This window comes from Neodiprion fabricii, chromosome 3 (genome assembly GCF_021155785.1).
Source record: "Neodiprion fabricii isolate iyNeoFabr1 chromosome 3, iyNeoFabr1.1, whole genome shotgun sequence".
Lineage (NCBI taxonomy): Eukaryota > Metazoa > Arthropoda > Insecta > Hymenoptera > Diprionidae > Neodiprion > Neodiprion fabricii.
Window position 1 is genome coordinate 21104452 of NC_060241.1, and position 16595 is coordinate 21121046.

Here is a 16595-nt window from a genome sequence, read left to right on the forward strand (position 1 = left end):
ATGATTGCTTCGATAGTTTTTTTCGTACGAGCGAAAAACCTAAGAAAAAATGAGTAAAAAATAGAATGTAATTTTCAAAAGTGTATAAAAATGTCAATTTTTGTAATTTAAAATTCACTCTAGTTCAATCGCTAGTCTTGAATATGAAGATTAAAATGCCGTTTGGTTTTTTGATTTCAGATAAGCAGAACAGCCGCAATCTTGGTTACCGTCAAGCACCTCTTCTACTTGATGTCTTCCTGTCGGCCACTATAGCTGCTATTCTATTATATATTTTGACTTCAAAAAATTTGTAAAGCTCATTTAAATGTTGATAAAGATTATGCAAAAACAATGAGATTGATTATTTCGATGCTTTGCCCGTAAAAAATTGTTGAAAAAGCCATAAAAAAACAGCCGAGAAACTAGAGGACCGCCTTAAATCACTACGCAGCGTTAAATACTGTCTCATATACGAAGCATCCATTTCATCTCGTTCAGAATTAGCGCATCCGTTATGTATTGCAGTTACTCTGAATTTTTTTCCATCCGAATACTTTTCGAAAAACAATTCCGCTCCTCCACCCAACGCAGATGCTTCACTTGCGACCAGCTGAAACAGCGTTTCGATTCTATGCCTATGAAAATTCAAGATCGAGAGAGCAAATGAAAAGTTGTTGGAATAATTGTGAATACTAATGTTATGGAATACATCAAGCGCGCGTCGAATAGAATCCCATTTCGAAATGAATAATTCTTCTCTTTTCATATCATAGCTAATCTAGTAATATAGGTAAATAGGATGGTTGGAGGTGTTCGAAAATGGTAGGACATTTCAAAAGTTAAAGTCGACGATGATCCGGTGCATCAATTTTATCGTTACGGATTTTCTTTTCCCATGAGGCATAGAGTATTCAACAACGATAAGGCAGTCCTTAAAATTCATCATTCATCTCTGTCTGGAAAGCTAATTCGCAAGGCGTGGTGTTCTATTCTATTAGCATGATTAGAAAAACACCCGTACTCTACATACACTGTTTGTAGTCGGAAATGTTTTTGATTATCCATAATAAAATAAAAGAAGTAACAAAGCTTAAATTTATTGTTAAAGCTCTAATGAATACATCAAACTGCGGTCGAATCAATCCATTTATTATTTTCACATGACCTCTGGATATTTGATAAATTATTCATCAATACATTGAAACATACGTATTTATAATGAAATATCATGCAATGGGCTGTGTAAACTATAAACTATAATTTCTATCGAATAGCTGCTTTTATGTCAACAGGGCTTTGAGACTCAGTTCCGTTCGTCCTCCTCCTCGTCCACCTCCGACCACCTCCAACAATCGCCAACCACCTCGAACAACCACCGATAACCACCTCGGGTTGTACCTGGACCAGCAATCAATATTTTCAGTATAAGAAAACATCGAAAACATTACGTAAGGATTCATATAATCACAGGTTTTGTTTTTTGGCTGTAACTTTCGATGCGTTGATCGCAGCGTATGGGAACTGCCCCCAATCGATTTTTCTCGCAAAATTAAGTCGGAATAGTGCACGGAAGAGTTAATTCCAGCACTTTTCAAAATCGCGAAAATTTTCGCAAAAAATGCAAAAGGGTTCAATGGTTTAATGGTTTATTTTTCATCTTTTCCATAACAATATTTGAAAACATCATTGCAAAATTAAAAAGAAACAGAGCCTTAATTTCAAAACCTTAGCCTAGTTCTATATTACTATTTAAGATCTAGGGATAAAAACTAGAATGGAGAATAGAACAGAGAAAGACGGCGAAGACAATGTCAGAAAAAAAGCGAAAAAGAAAAGAAAAGTCAAGAAAGCAGAATAAAGCTAAGAAAGCAGCAACATAGAAACATAGAAACGTGGGAAACAGGAGGTGGAGAAGACTGGATGACGAGCCGCCATCAAGAGCGGGTCTCCTCTGTCCGGAAGAGATGCTGATACAGATCGTGCTTTAAAACCGCGAGCGTCGAGACAGACCTGAGCTCGGTAGGTGGAGAGTTCCAGTGTCGAGCGCCTCTGACCGTCAGGGAGTGACGAAAAGCCTCAGAATGCGGAAGGGGCAGCACAAGTTCACCCGGATTTCGCAACGTGGAGGTGGAAGCTGCAGGTGCACGAAGCGAGAATAATGCGGACAAGTATGCGGGTTGCCCCGTGCGCAAGATATTGAACACTGCAATCAAGAGGAGGAGGTACAATCGTCGGTCGTCGGTTAGCCTTACTTTTTCTTCATTTTTCGAGCCGAAAATTTTTGGTCTCAGATTCGATTCAAATGACCCTTATCTGACTAATTAGACCCTCAGGAACTCAGAAAACGCAGCAAAAAGAGCGTGGGACCAAGAGGAGAGAAACGGCGAGCAAAAAAGCACCTGCTGAAAAATGTAGAAATTCCAGGTTCTCGTTTTTTGGCTGTAACTTTTGATGCGTCGATCGCAGCGTATTGGGACTGCGCCCAATCGATTTCTCTCGCAAAATTACGTTGGAATAGTGCATGAAATAATTTATTCCAGCACTCTTCAAAACCGCGAAAATTTTTGCCAAAAATGCAAAGGGGTTTGCCTTACTTTTTCTTCATATTCCGAGCCGAAAATTTTCGGTTTTCGATAACCAAAGTAGATAAAGCTCTGAAACTTGTAGGATCAACGTATCTTATTATTACCGACTTACGCTCAAATGATGATCCAGATATTCTTCTAGGACGGATTCACTATGCTTATCGTCCTATGGCTTTCATTTTTCTCAAGAAATATTTGTCATTTGAAAAGATCAAATCAGACTCACATCTCATAGAAGCTTTATGTTTGCTTTGTTCCGTAATGGACTATTAAAAATTCAAAAAATGGAAAAACAGAAACACAAGCACATTTCTAATGGAATGAATGAAGCTGATATAGATAGCCTGTAACTAAATTAAAACTTCTCACATCTTGTGAAATTTGAAAAAATCAATGATAAGATAGTCTGTGATCCTATTTCGATAAAATTAATTCCAAAATAATTAATTTTTATTCTTTATCATGTTACATGCTCATCACCCTGTCGCACTGACAATTCATTCTTTGTCTCTCTTATCTGGAAGTCTCTTTATTCCGCCAGACACCCTGTCCACACCTGACTATCATCTCCTTTGATACCCAGAACACTGAACTTGCACTTCGCTTTCTGCACTCACTCACGCTTCGCTTTGCTCATTCAACTTCACCTTCCATCTACCTTCCCGACTTTACCTCTCGGCACCAAGTACATGTTGTAATCAATAAATTACCAAGTATTATTTTAACTTGGAAACCCATATTTACTTTAAATGCCTCAATCATGAACCCTCGTCTCATCCCCAGTATCCGGAAAACAAATCTCTAGAAAAATATCGGTCCTTCTGTCGGTTTGTCAGTCTGTCCCGACCAATTCCTGTAATGATCTCGAAAACAGCAGCCGGGAGCGCGTGGTTGGCTATATTCTCAAATAAGTAGAAAAATAATAATACTTTATTGAAATATTATGCTGAAAGACTTGAAAAATTAAATAAATTCAATGTTTGTTATTCGTTCGATAATATGTCTAGTAATGCCAGTTATCGATATCAAAGTAACGGTCAAATAAATTTCAGTTAAGAAATCCGAGAAAACCCCGGGATTTATTTCATCTGGGTTTTGTATACATCTTGTTGTGTACGAATCAAATTTAATAGACAGGTTATTAATGTTAATATAAAGGTTTATATTTAACAATACGTTTACATAAATTGTAGACCAAATGTGCCAACGCAGACTCACAACACAATCTGCATATTATTTTATAATAGTATATTAAGACAAGACAATGACACTTACCAGGGTAAGTAACTGACTACGCATGCGCAAAACAATTGGATTCTATTTGTCTATACCACGGTAATATTTTCGGCTGTAAGACAGGGGAGCCAACTTACTCGAAACGAGGCGTCAATTCGCCAATTGAAATTATGTTCGATGACTCGTAGCAGTTATCAGTCATCAGTCAGTGAACAATGAAAGTTTGCCTAGCCTTCTCAAATCACTACATCAACTATTAAAGCTCTGTTATAGCTTAAAAAAAATTCTCATCAGTTACATGCATAACCTCCGTCAGCCAAGACTGATAGCTCAAGTTTGAGTTAACCAGCCTGCGCGAAGATCCGACAAAGTTCGCGCATGCGCAGTCGATTCGAACACTCAATGTGCTTAGAATAAGGTGTGCTGTTTTCCTCTCTATACAATAGCACAATATAGTTCGGTCAAACCTGTATTCAATACTGTATTTCATAGTAGGCACTGCAGGGATTAAACTTAGTCAAACGGTTCCTGAATTATTTCTATAGGAAGTAACAGTTAACAGACGTGTAATGTAAATGTAGACAGGCAAAGCTTATCAATCGACATGAATCTATAATTTACGTATATAATTTTATCCTAAGAAGAGGTTACGGAGTCCACCGGTTGACTTTTGCCGCCGTTCTGCACAAAATGCTTTCCAGTCTTGATTTTCCTTCGGATCCGTGGGTCCCCAATGCCTATTTGGAGTAAACGCCCTCCGGAAAGTCTGAAATTGAAAATTAAATATGGCAATGAATAAGCATATGAAATACACGTCTTTTTCGGTGTAGAACTAATTGATTATTATTGCACAAGCACATAGTTTTTAAAAGGTGTAGAATATAACATTCATATTGTACAACAAATAGTTGGACAATCGTAACACTCTTTAGTGGCAGAAAATACTCCAAAACAGTATATCGTTGAATTAATTATTATAACAGTGGCGGAATTGACTAACCATGTAATTTCATTTACTGTAGAGCAATGATGCCAAGAATATCATCGTATTTTAGTGTTTCAAGTAGCTTGTGAGGTTACTCGTACATTATTCAATATAAAGAAAGTTTCTTATGAATCATTGTACAACTTCACTTTACTCAAGTCCAATTACCCGATTTAAATAATGCGCGTACTGACTGCAGTGTCTCATTGTTGGAGCGCTCGACTGACCGGGTAGCGCATACATTAATCTCCATATATTCGAGGTGAGATTTGGATTTTCGAAATACTCAATACTTGCTTAACCATACGATTGAATCGTGACCTGGGCATCTACAGAATTATACTATTCAGCTGTGAATAAAATCATAAATAAATTCAAGGAGCTCCGTGAAATAAACCGGAAAGGCATTATATTGCGTTGTTCTCACGCGTTTCTGCTCGAGCGATAAAATCTGTGAGAGATGAACTTTTTTCTAATACTGAAATTCTACCGTTGCAGTTTGAATAAATTTGTAAATAAATTCGAGGAGCTTCGCGAAGTGAACCGGAACTGCATCGAGTTGTTCGTACGCGATTTTGCTCGCGGCTGAGTGTTTCAGTCGTCATTTTGCAAGTTTTGTATTCAAATTTGTATTGACCATGGGAGCCAGTAAGTAAGTGATTCGCAATGAATAGGAAATAAATAATTTTAATGCCTAATAATCAATAGCCATTTGTTTTCAATAAATTACGTTATTTTATTGTTCCACACATTTTTGCGAATGTGCCGGCGTCATGTGAGGCTAGCCGGCTCCGATCTTCTGGGAATGAGCTCGGATGGTGTGGAAAAAATTAATTCTTCACCAAATAATTAGTTATTCTCAAACAATAAGCAACTGCGGTGTCAGTGGTTTAATAGCAATTAAATAGCAATAAATTCTGATATTTTTCAAAAATTCATTAAATTTTTTCTTTACCTACGGGTCTGCCAGCTTCACGTCACGCTAGCTGACCCCGATTTTCCGGAAATCGACTGCGGCAACGAAATCGATTTTAGAATAATTAATTCGCAATTACAAAGCAACAAATAAGTGAATCGTCTTTGTGATGGACTGCTGACATGGCTCTGCTAGCTCTACAGATCTGTCACCTTCAACATGTTTGAAAAAATATACGACTTTGAAGTGTAACTTACCAATTTAATTGATGATGACCTGTTCTTAATCAGAGCTAGGCAGATCCAGAATATCAGTTGAATGATTCCGAAACTGAAGATAACCCAGCCGAAAGCTGTAAAATGATAATGGAATCAGATTAGGACACATAAATACCCCAAGTCTATAACCTTAAGTTATACCACTCTCAATTTGATGTTGATAATTACATAGTATCCAAAGTAGCGCAAGTTCGACTTACATTTGACTTATCGTGGGCAGAAAATAAAGTCGGAGACAGATGAAGAGGGTGTCTTTGAAGTCAGTAGTTGACTACATTGTCAACCATGCGCTCAAGATTATCCATTAGAACGTAAATCGACAGTCAACAGTGTGAAGTCGACTGTAAATTGATTTGACCCCATCAAAAAATAATCAGGCGAAACTTTGAAATTTGTAGAACTACTAGATTTTTTTGATCCCATTACATTCGCTAAGGCAAGATCTATACGATATTCAATTTTAGTTCTGGCGTTGTCTCGATCTTGGAAGTTTTTTTAATTTACACTTTTGGCTTATTGACAGTCATTACTACATCTTACGCGAACGGTCATCGTCTGCCTGACTTTCCGTCAACACTTGATCAAATTTTTCATTTGTTAACATTGTGCCGGCTTTAATTAGTCAAATGTTAGTCGTCATTTCAACAACTCCGCTACCTGGGATTCCTTATACTATCTATCGTGATAATAGCGAATTCAGTACTGAAATAAGTTTTTAACCTATTTTACGAGAAAAAAAAACAGTAATATAAAAAAAAGGGTACACTTTGCACTTTTTTTTATATCGCTGCGAATTCAGTAGAATTTAATACACACCGTAAGCAGCACTCGGAAAGTATTCGTCATTGTATGTAACATCCTCGTAAACGGCAAACGTGTAGACGAGAACAATGATCATAAGTAGGGGTGTAATCAACAGCCAGCACAAACGCCAGTAAAGACCCGGTCGGTATCCTAACATGAATTCAACGTCGTTGAGAAAGTTGTTGAGTCCGTAAATCCAAAATATAGTTGTAACTTCGGTCACTCCAACAATGATCGCTGTAAAAGTTCCGCCGTAATAGTCAACCAGAGTCAAGATCCATTGCCCACCCTGAAATTTTAAAAGGGTGTGAGTTCTTCCGTTACATTCATCAGTGCTTTATGAAAGTTTCAAGTAACATATTTCGAACAGGATTTCTTTAAATCAAAAACAGAATTTGCATTATATCCACTTCATAACGATCGATTTACGCAAAATGATCGCGAAAGAGTAATCCATTCTACAGCTATCTACGAAAAACCGTGAAATTTTCACGAATAATTCTATTCAAAAACTACGATCGCGTTCGAGGTTCCCTAAAAATCAGAATTATTTTCATAGGAAATCATAGACATTTTTTCCACCAGTGTCGGAGGTGGTCGAGTTACTGTAACGAAATGCCCCACATGCTGTTTAATGACTCGAATGGTCATTGTTTCTGTGCTTACCGGAGTGACGTATGTGAGACCCAGGAGAAAGCCGATGATACTGATGACACCGACAACGTACATCTGTTTGAACGATGTGAAGCGATCCGTAATCACACTGGCAATTACGCCGACGAGGGATTGCGCGCTGCCAATTCCCAACACGAACATCATTATGAAGAACAGAACAGCAAAGAGTTGAGGAACTGCCGGAAATCGCGCTAATGCCTCAGGATACGATATGAAAGCCAGTCCGGTGCCACTGCGAACAACGGTGCCGATATCGTCTGTTCCCATCTCATGTGCTAAATTTCCGAGTATCCCGAATATCGTGCAACCAGCCATGAAGCTCGTGAACGTGTCCAATGTGGTAACGATCATTACAGCCCTGAAATCATAGTCTGATAATGTTTTACGTACCACGTGTGTTTATTTTGAGCGATTTCTCCAATAAACGCAACAATCGCATCAATTTTTGTTTTCCTTCTTCATTATACAAAAATCCAATTTTATGGTACTGTTTAGGTAATAATTTTGACTGATTGTCTGCACCTTCGTTACTTCAAAAATGTCGCAGGACTGTAAAAGGTTCTTTGCAAGAAAAGTTTTCTGCACTTACTTTTCACCACATAATATCGCAAATTTTTTATTAGCTTCTGGCATGAACCTTTCAAATGATGGACTTGATTGTCGATTCGAATTAGGAATATGCGTTTAATAAGTATTCATTGTATTTTACCTGTAGAGATTGTGACGGAAGTTGTTGTACGATGAAAACATAATGATCGCACCCATGCACACGCTGAGGGAGAAGAAACACTGTGTTATGGCAGCATACCACACCCCTGGTTGATAAAGCTTATGCCAATCCGGTGTGACAAAGAAGAGTATGCCATTCGCGGCGCCTTCCAATGTCAGTGCTCTGATCAGTAGTGTGATCATCATCACGTACGGAAAGAGGGCTAGAAAATATGCTGCCTTGCCAGCACTCTTAACACCCCGGAATTGAACAAAGAAAACACACACCCAACTGACTGCAAGGCAGAGAGTTAACTCCCACGAAGGAACTCCTATCCCATCTTCGATACTGTCTATTTCTTTGAGAACGATCTTCCTGAAAATCAAACAAAAATGACATCAGTTTGTGTGAAAAAATATTTGAGGCATTTCGAGTTACGCTCGCTTGCAAAAAATTGATTTTCCACCACATCTTATCGTGGATTCAAACTTCGAAACGATTTCACGATTAGTTGGATTTAAAATCTCGAAGAATTGATCAAGTTATAGCTACCAAAACTGAACCACGCATCTCATATACTCGTATTCAATTTCAAATTGACGGACTTCCCCCTCGTATCGCTATTGCTTCGAAACCGATATCCACTTAATTTTTTCGAGCACTTTTGGCCGTCACCGTGTCTAGAGCTCGATTCAAAATTTGAAAACTAGCGCGTTACCTCCAAATCGCCTCGTTTCTGCGTGATTGTAGCGCCCGACTCCAGTGGCTAATCCAAGAAACGGAAAGAAAGCCCGGAGAGCCGAAGTATATCAATTCTAATATTTCCAACATCATCGAAATCGTCAGTTCGATCAAGAATTTTCGAGTTTTTCACGAGGCGTGTGACAGAAATTAGTGCATTGTTAACAAACAAAGATCGCAACCATGTAGCAATTACGGCCTAATTTGCATATGCCCTAAACTTGAAAGCAAACAAGATAATGCAAGAGATTTACTCAGATTTACTTTGAAAAATATCGATCTTAGAAAAAAATGCAAAGTCCAAAGTTGTGGCAAAATTGAATTTCCTACAAGTTTGGTATTTACGATGTATCGTTAAAATTTAAAATGTCTGAGTTATTGAAAAACACATTTTTTATAACATTCAAAGTGGCGGACATAAGCATCAGCAGGATTTAGTAACTATTTTTTGTCTTTTTTTTTACCTACTCGCATTAACTCTACCATTTCATATTTTTATACACGCTCTAATACTACCACGTCTTTCGGGTTATAATTAGGTTTTTACGCATATCCAAAGCGAACGTCAACAGTCCTTGGGAAGGAGTACGTAATTTAACAATAATGCGTTTGACATCATGTAAAAAAAGTAGCAGAAATGCAATTATAAATGTCGTTCAAAACAGTCAGACGCATACAACTGGGAAATAGGATCTAAGGATTAATGTTGTACACGTAACGAATCAGTAATATCACAAGTACCTAAAAATCATTCGCCCACGTCGATGTTATGTAATTGTTGTCGCGTGTATTTGCGTGTAGGCATATCTGTATTTGTGCCACGTCTCGTAATCTAAACCAGATATCCGGTTCATTTGTCTTGAAAATCACTGACCTGAAGTATAATTCAGAAGAGCTCGATAGTGTTGTATTGTCCAAAGTAACATTACTCGATCCGCTTGCATCGACGCAAGTCCCAGCCCATTCCTCTCGGCAATAGGACCATGGAAGTGTTGACTGAAAACTCACGAATAGATAGTATATTGTCAGCGCCATCAAAGAACAGTAATAAGTAACGACCCAAAATGCTGCAAGCGCGTGGCCATATCCAACTCCTAAAAAAAAAAAAAATACACGGTATTACGATATCTCAATTCCTTGGTGTCCAACAGTGCTCTTATGTTATCCACTGTCTCACAACGCGCTGAGGTGCATAACGTGTATAAATTGATTAAATCTAAAAATGCTAACCTTTCATCGCTGGCGATACGGACCAGACATTTACACACGATTGACTGGTGAACTGTCCAAGGGTAGCCTCAAGATAATAAAAGGGCTTTCCGACTACGAAAAGAACTATAACGTAAGGGATCAGAAATGCTCCGCCGCCATTCTGGTATGCGGTGTAAGGAAACCTCCAAATGTTTCCCAGACCCACGGAGGTCGCGATACATGACATCAAGAATTCCCAGCTTGATCCCCATTGAATTCTTTCCGGTGCTTTCGGGCCGGGTGGCTGAAATAATTGCATCATTGGCATTTTCCGAAAAGCATTCGGAATTTGATATTTGCATAAAAAAAAAATTAAGAACGCAATTCTTATGTATAATGTATAAAGCAGAGAAATATCAAATCAACAGGTCGTATTTTTTCTCTTTCGCCAAAAAAGATAATGACAGATGTTACAAGCAATTGAATTTCAACTGGTTTGTAACACGTGGATCATTCGTGTCGTATGTCGTCATTGTTGTCGTAGTTTTTAACCTGGCGTATTATACTCCCTTCACATTTTCTTCCGTTGGAAAGAGACAAAATATGGCCTAATTGTTTTCGGGTTTCTTTGTTTCGTGTGCATGTGAAATATTTCCATGCAAAAATATCCAATTCAAAATAATGGAGTGCAGTTGTACTCTCGTCAAAAATCTTACCGGATGGTCGAATTGAAATGGTGGTGGATTCTCAGTTTTCGCGCCTGTGTCCTCTTCGTATCCTGCATTATCATAGTCCTCGTGTTTCTATGACATAGAACATCAAAAAACGCTCATCAAAACACATCGAGAGTGAACCATTCGACGGTACTTTTATTTAATCCTACTTTAATTGAATTGGGAATCGATCAGTTTTCATCAGATTTCTTGACCATAGATATTGGAAAGTGCGGAATATTCGATTGAATCGCAAACCCGACATAACTGAGTAGTCAAGGTTTATTCCACTCTGACTTACAAAATATACATTGAATGTGAAATATTATGTATTTTACATCGAACATTATTATCTACAACGTGAAAAATATGCAATGATCGTTTCTACACGAAATATTCCAATTGGTTCCAGTGAATTTGTAGAAACTAATCTTCCAACAAGATGAACCATCGTAGAGTGAGAACGAATGAAGCTACTAAATTTTGTACTATTTCTGAGCGATTTCAAATGAAGAATCGAGAGTTCTGAGCTTTCGTTTATAATAAGCTCCAGTATTTTCGATATTAACATTTTTAAATAAATTTTTGTAGCACGATAATATAATCATTTGATAAATATACTCAATGTACGACTGTATCGTAATAAAATTACTAAAAAATATCAAATCTTTCATTCAGCCGATCTCCTTGATCGTAATTGATTATAAATCGAAATTTACAAACATTCGACACGTGTTCGCGCTACAATTATCTGGAGTATGTTTGATACGGACGTCAGACCATATGATCGATCGAAGCTTTTTTTTGCTGAGTCGATGACTGAAATGGTTCGAAGAATGCTGGGAGTCTAGACTTTTGATGGATAGTCGAATCGTCTGGATCTATCTTGATCTATTAACGACGCCGGTATGACTCCCGCGGAGAAGTGGAAATGAAGTAACGGCCCCTACTAATTAAAGTTAAGTGAAATTAAAGCTTGCAGATTATCACACTGAAGAACTGATTATCATAATGTTATTACGCAATTTTATGAACAACCCCTACAGATACGCGATATTGCCGATTCGTCATGATTTCATTTTTTCTTTCTTATTGTTCCTTGTAGTTAGCAAAAATCCCTGTAGATGCTGTTGTAATTTTGATTTAACAGGATACCATATCGGATCTGCCCTATGATAATTTGCGTTATTCGGAATCTTCAGAATTAGTGAGCTGGCCAAAGAATTCGGTGGTGCCAAGTTTCGAAAGGTTTCTTTGAAAAGACGCTGAACTGTAAATTTTTGTCAGCATTTTTTGTGGCCCAAACCTTTGTTGAATGGTTTGATACCTTGACATTGGTTATTACTGAGAACCGTGAATTCTGAATGATTAAATCTAATAAATTGCTGATGTCAAAGTTCTGAATCACTGCATATAATTATGAAGAATTTGCATGTGTAAGGCGTTAGGAGGATGACTTTAACCTTTCAAAATTCGACCATTTAAACTTTCGACCATTCCAACTGTTGACCATATTCGGAAGTTTGGCATCTTGAAATGTTAAACTATTATAGGGATTTGTAATCTTTGGTAAATGAAGAGATCCGGCATTATGATAAATCTGAATAAACGTGATTGAAATTTTCCGTGACCTGAGCCTCTGATATTCAATGTCTAAGTAAGCCGAATAACTGAATATACTTTTGACGAAGAAAATTCTCATAATATTTGCCGTCGAGAAATTTATGCTAGCTGTATTAATTAGTTATGTACTGATATTGGAGGTGAAATCATGAAAAGCATGTACATATTTAATTATGAACCGAAAGATTTTATGAGCCTGCAATTATACATCAAGATTCGTAAAAGTGGCCGTGAAATAGATTATCTGACCAGACTTAGTTGACTGTCTTACATAGCAAAAGATATCCTAATATCGAATCAATAATAACGCATTAATAACCGTCGATCGTAAATTATCAGTTGAGGTGTCACTGAGAACCGTCGAACTGCTGATTAAAATATTGAATGAGACCAAAATATTTACTGCACAGGTGTTAAAGAGCTGACGTTTCTGATCTATTGAGTTATGAGAAAGTTTTTTGCACTGAATTAAAGTTATTAATGATATTGAAGTTTCAAAATCCAGTTACGAACCAATTGCAATTGAATTTGCTGCTTTGAAAGAGTTGTCAAGTCTTGAGTGTTTCTATAAGAGCGTGATTATTAAGCTACTGCATATATTTTGAAATAGATGAAAAAAAAAAAAAAGAAAGAAATGAATCCTAACATTTATTGAAATTACTTATCCGTTGTGATTCATAGCTTATGTTGATGAAAAAACAGTGAAAATGGTATATTTTATTTCTGAAGTAACTTTGGACTGGAAGTAATACTTTGGGAAGCGAGAAATTTTCGGATTTCGAATTTCCAAGCAAATATCCGAAAGTTTCCCACATCCCAAAAGCAGTACTTCCAGTCCAATGTTACACTATTTCCGGTTTACGCTATTTCTTCCAACCATATTTGTTCTAAATCAAAAAATGGTTTCATATAGTAGCTGAAAACTAGTAGTTGCACAAAATAGCGATATGTAGAGGAACTGTTAAGGCGTTTTGGTAGCGAATCGAAAAACAAAAATGATGTGAAATTTTTTCGCCGCCAATGTTTGCCGCCAATGTTGAGGGTTAAGCCCAAAATTTAAAATTACTCTCGGCAAGGTTATCAAAAAAAACTCCTAAAAAAAGGTTTCACGGCTTAAAAGGTGCTGAAGGAACTAGGATAATCAATGCAGCGACGAATAACGTCCAATGTCGAGAAACAGACTGAAGCCTTGAAGCTCTGGCACCGAAAAGGCTCAAGTCAATAGATGCAAAATAGATATGAGTAAAATGTTATACCTGCAGACAAAAACCGTCTGGAAATTTCGAAAAAAGTCAATTATTTAATGCGGCTACGAAGATGAATTTTAGGTGGTATAAAAGAGTGAAAAAAATTATTAAGAATTAGTAGGTGCACCTTTGTTGTCTCCATGCCTTTGATCCTAATTGCGGCCGTTTGTTTTTCGGTGTTGATGGTGAACGGGCCGGTAAGGTAATTGGACTGACGATGAGCCAGAAGTTTCAGGCTCTCGCTAAGAATCTACTACACGCTACGACATTGAAAACAGTGCAAAGAATACTATTACACGGATAAGATAAGAGATAACAGTTGTTCTTACAATCTGTCAATTTCTTTGTCTCTGCTAAAACTTAACGAATTGCTGATCGAAAATCAATCCTAGTGGATAGATATCTTTTAGTGAACGGCTTAGGTGTGCAGTTTTTGCCAACATGTTTCGGACCTACGAAAATTCCAAAGTATTTCCCACACGTCAGCAATAGCACCGATTGTCTTTCTCTGCTATATTCACAAATTCGCTGATATCAGTAGACAATTGCGTTGCATTTCGAACGTTATATGCATATCGGCGATTTATTATGAGAAGAGAATCGGTTAACAATAAGTCTTATCGTCAAATACATTTCGAAATTTGCACATCGGTTGTTTTAACCTAGTTGAATTTTTATATTGGACAGTGTTTTTTTTTTTTTCAATGAAGATTCCCGCGAGTTGTTACACGGTACGTAAAATAGTGCAGTATTTTTCAATAAATATTTATTCTATACTGTAACGTGTACGATTATTCAGAGTTTATTTTATCGTATATTTTAAATCAAGCTTTATTGTGAGTTGCTTTACCGTGCAAGATAAAGATTGAAATTAATTATAATCAAAGAAATGCGGCCTCCTCTTAGTTGGTGGAAAGTAGGACCGATCTCGCCGACCTGAAAACACCCTACGCTAATATAAGCTGTGCGTTTCGCAGACTCAGGGGTTTAAAGCCAGAGCCGTTTACGCCAAATGAATCTCAATTATCTGTAGCTATTCTAATCGAGGAGTTCAGGATAACGATGACACTCTCGGTCAAGGAATAAAATTCGTTCGAATTAAGGTTTTAATTAATAAAGCAAGTCAGAAACGAACATATAAAAACTGAATTGAAACAACTCGATATAAACACAAAAAAAATAAATAAAAATGATGCAAAATAAACTATTACAAAACCAACATAAAATATTGCAGTATTTTCAGGTACTGTTCCTATTCGATTGTTTTAAGCGTTACGCATAGAGTTACAGCTTGAAGTTAAGATTTAATAAATTTGGTGCTCTACCGAAATTTACCAAGTCCTAGAAACGGAGAAAGAGAATTTTAAGAGGTCAGAAAATGTTACTGAAATCTGTTATCCGAACATATGACGTCGCTTGCATGCATTTGAGCAGTATTTGCAAAACATATCGCGTAAAGGTCTTAAGATATGAGTCGTATAGACGTTCTCTGCCAAACCAATTAAGATTGCGCGACAAAATAAGATAATTTCACAAATAACTTGTGAATTAAAATGTTGTACTGCCTGCGCCAAGTTTTACATCGTGTCATTCGCAATTTACGCCAGCTTTGGCTGATTTCAATTCTAATAGCTGCAAGTTTTCCGCACGCCCTTTTTTTGAGTAAGGTAATTTCCGTGATATTTCGCTACATTTTAAAAATCAATCATAGATATCTCATTTTATTCCCGACAGCGTCATTATCACATATTGACAAACGGATTAGTAAAATTTCAGGGAGGTAATTCCTGCATAACCGGATGTTTTTTTGGAATGTCCTACGACGAAATATTTCGTATGAAATACTGGAGGAAAGTCACAGATTCAGCGAAGTTCCCCTGAATTTTGATAACTAACGATGATAATAAATTTTACCGATCGAGATTTGTCTCATCTTTCACGATTAGCCGACTTTCTCTAATCATGGCCCGTGAGACGATACAGATCGGTAAAATGTACCCTGAATTGCATAAATGCAGGCGGATGTTTTATCCTACGTCGAACTGCCCACGTAACATTTCCCCGAAATAACTTGGTATATTATAGCAGCATCAAGCCATTTGAATTAACAAGTTCGACAACAGACTTTCTGAACAGATTCAGACTGTTCGTAGTAAATTTGAGACAGGTAGAGGATAACGTACCGTATAATGATGTCAAGGAATATCATCATCGTGTAACCGACGATACAAATTGTCAGTTACAAATAAAAGTAAGCAAGCAATTTCTAAGTGAAACGGATAGTTGGCTGATGACGCAACCGAGATATTACGCATTCGGCCAACAGCGGGACTAATTTCTTGAACACGTGAGGATAAACTTTTTCTACGCCTGCGTGGAAGACGTTATTTCCTTTTGCGTGCCGCGTATAAAACGGGCGGGTAAGCCAGAGCGTTCTACACAAGAATTGGAATGAAACAGATTTAAAAACTACGGACAGTCGACAACCTCTTTTCATCTCTCTCGCACAGCCCGAATCCCTCGATAGCAGCGACACTCGTGGTCACTAGGCGAAACGGCCGGTGCTTCAATAAGAGGACATAACCCCACCAACAGTTTCCAGACCTGTATGTGAGACCGTGCAAATAACTAACTGCTTGAAATAAGATGGCATTGGTGTTTCGTATGCATCGAAGACAGTGGCGGGAGTATAAGGCTGAAATTTCATGTAGTACAGTCATTTGGGACTGAAGAAGGGGGTTAGCTGGAAAGTTTTTCGGGTCTGTTGCAAATTAGTATTCTTACAGATTTCGACGTGCTCTTACCGAGTTTTTACTTTGCCACTTCGTATCTTTGCCGCTTGCGCTGCCGTATTGGAAAGATGGCGCACAAAGCCAGTTTTTTGACAATATCTGCTTTCCGACTCACTCT

At 37.5% G+C, this 16595-nt stretch overlaps 1 protein-coding gene across 2 annotated transcripts; it reads right to left on the bottom strand.

Moving 5' to 3' along the window:
- Positions 1-3645: 3645 nt before the first annotated feature.
- LOC124178741 (sodium-dependent nutrient amino acid transporter 1-like) lies at positions 3646-16595 on the bottom strand. Of its 2 annotated transcripts, none has more exons than XM_046562332.1 (9): positions 16490-16595; positions 10819-10905; positions 10142-10406; positions 9786-10005; positions 8171-8545; positions 7453-7819; positions 6799-7075; positions 5962-6056; positions 3646-4569 (listed from the first exon to the last, which is right to left on the bottom strand). In XM_046562332.1, exons 3-9 carry the CDS (start codon positions 10347-10349, stop codon positions 4435-4437), a joined length of 1677 nt encoding a protein of 558 aa, XP_046418288.1. In that variant the 5' UTR covers positions 10350-10406; positions 10819-10905; positions 16490-16595; the 3' UTR covers positions 3646-4434. The 2 variants fall into 2 exon arrangements, with proteins under 2 accessions (XP_046418288.1, XP_046418286.1); XM_046562330.1 differs by lacking the exon at positions 16490-16595 and adding an exon at positions 13813-13910.

Coding starts and splice junctions, on each gene's coding strand:
- LOC124178741 (XM_046562330.1), bottom strand. Junction 10,006..10,141: donor CGTATCGCCAGCGATGAAAG/GTTAGCATTTTT, acceptor TTTTTTTTTTAG/GAGTTGGATATGGCCACGCG. Junction 7,076..7,452: donor GTCTCACATACGTCACTCCG/GTAAGCACAGAA, acceptor TTAAAATTTCAG/GGTGGGCAATGGATCTTGAC.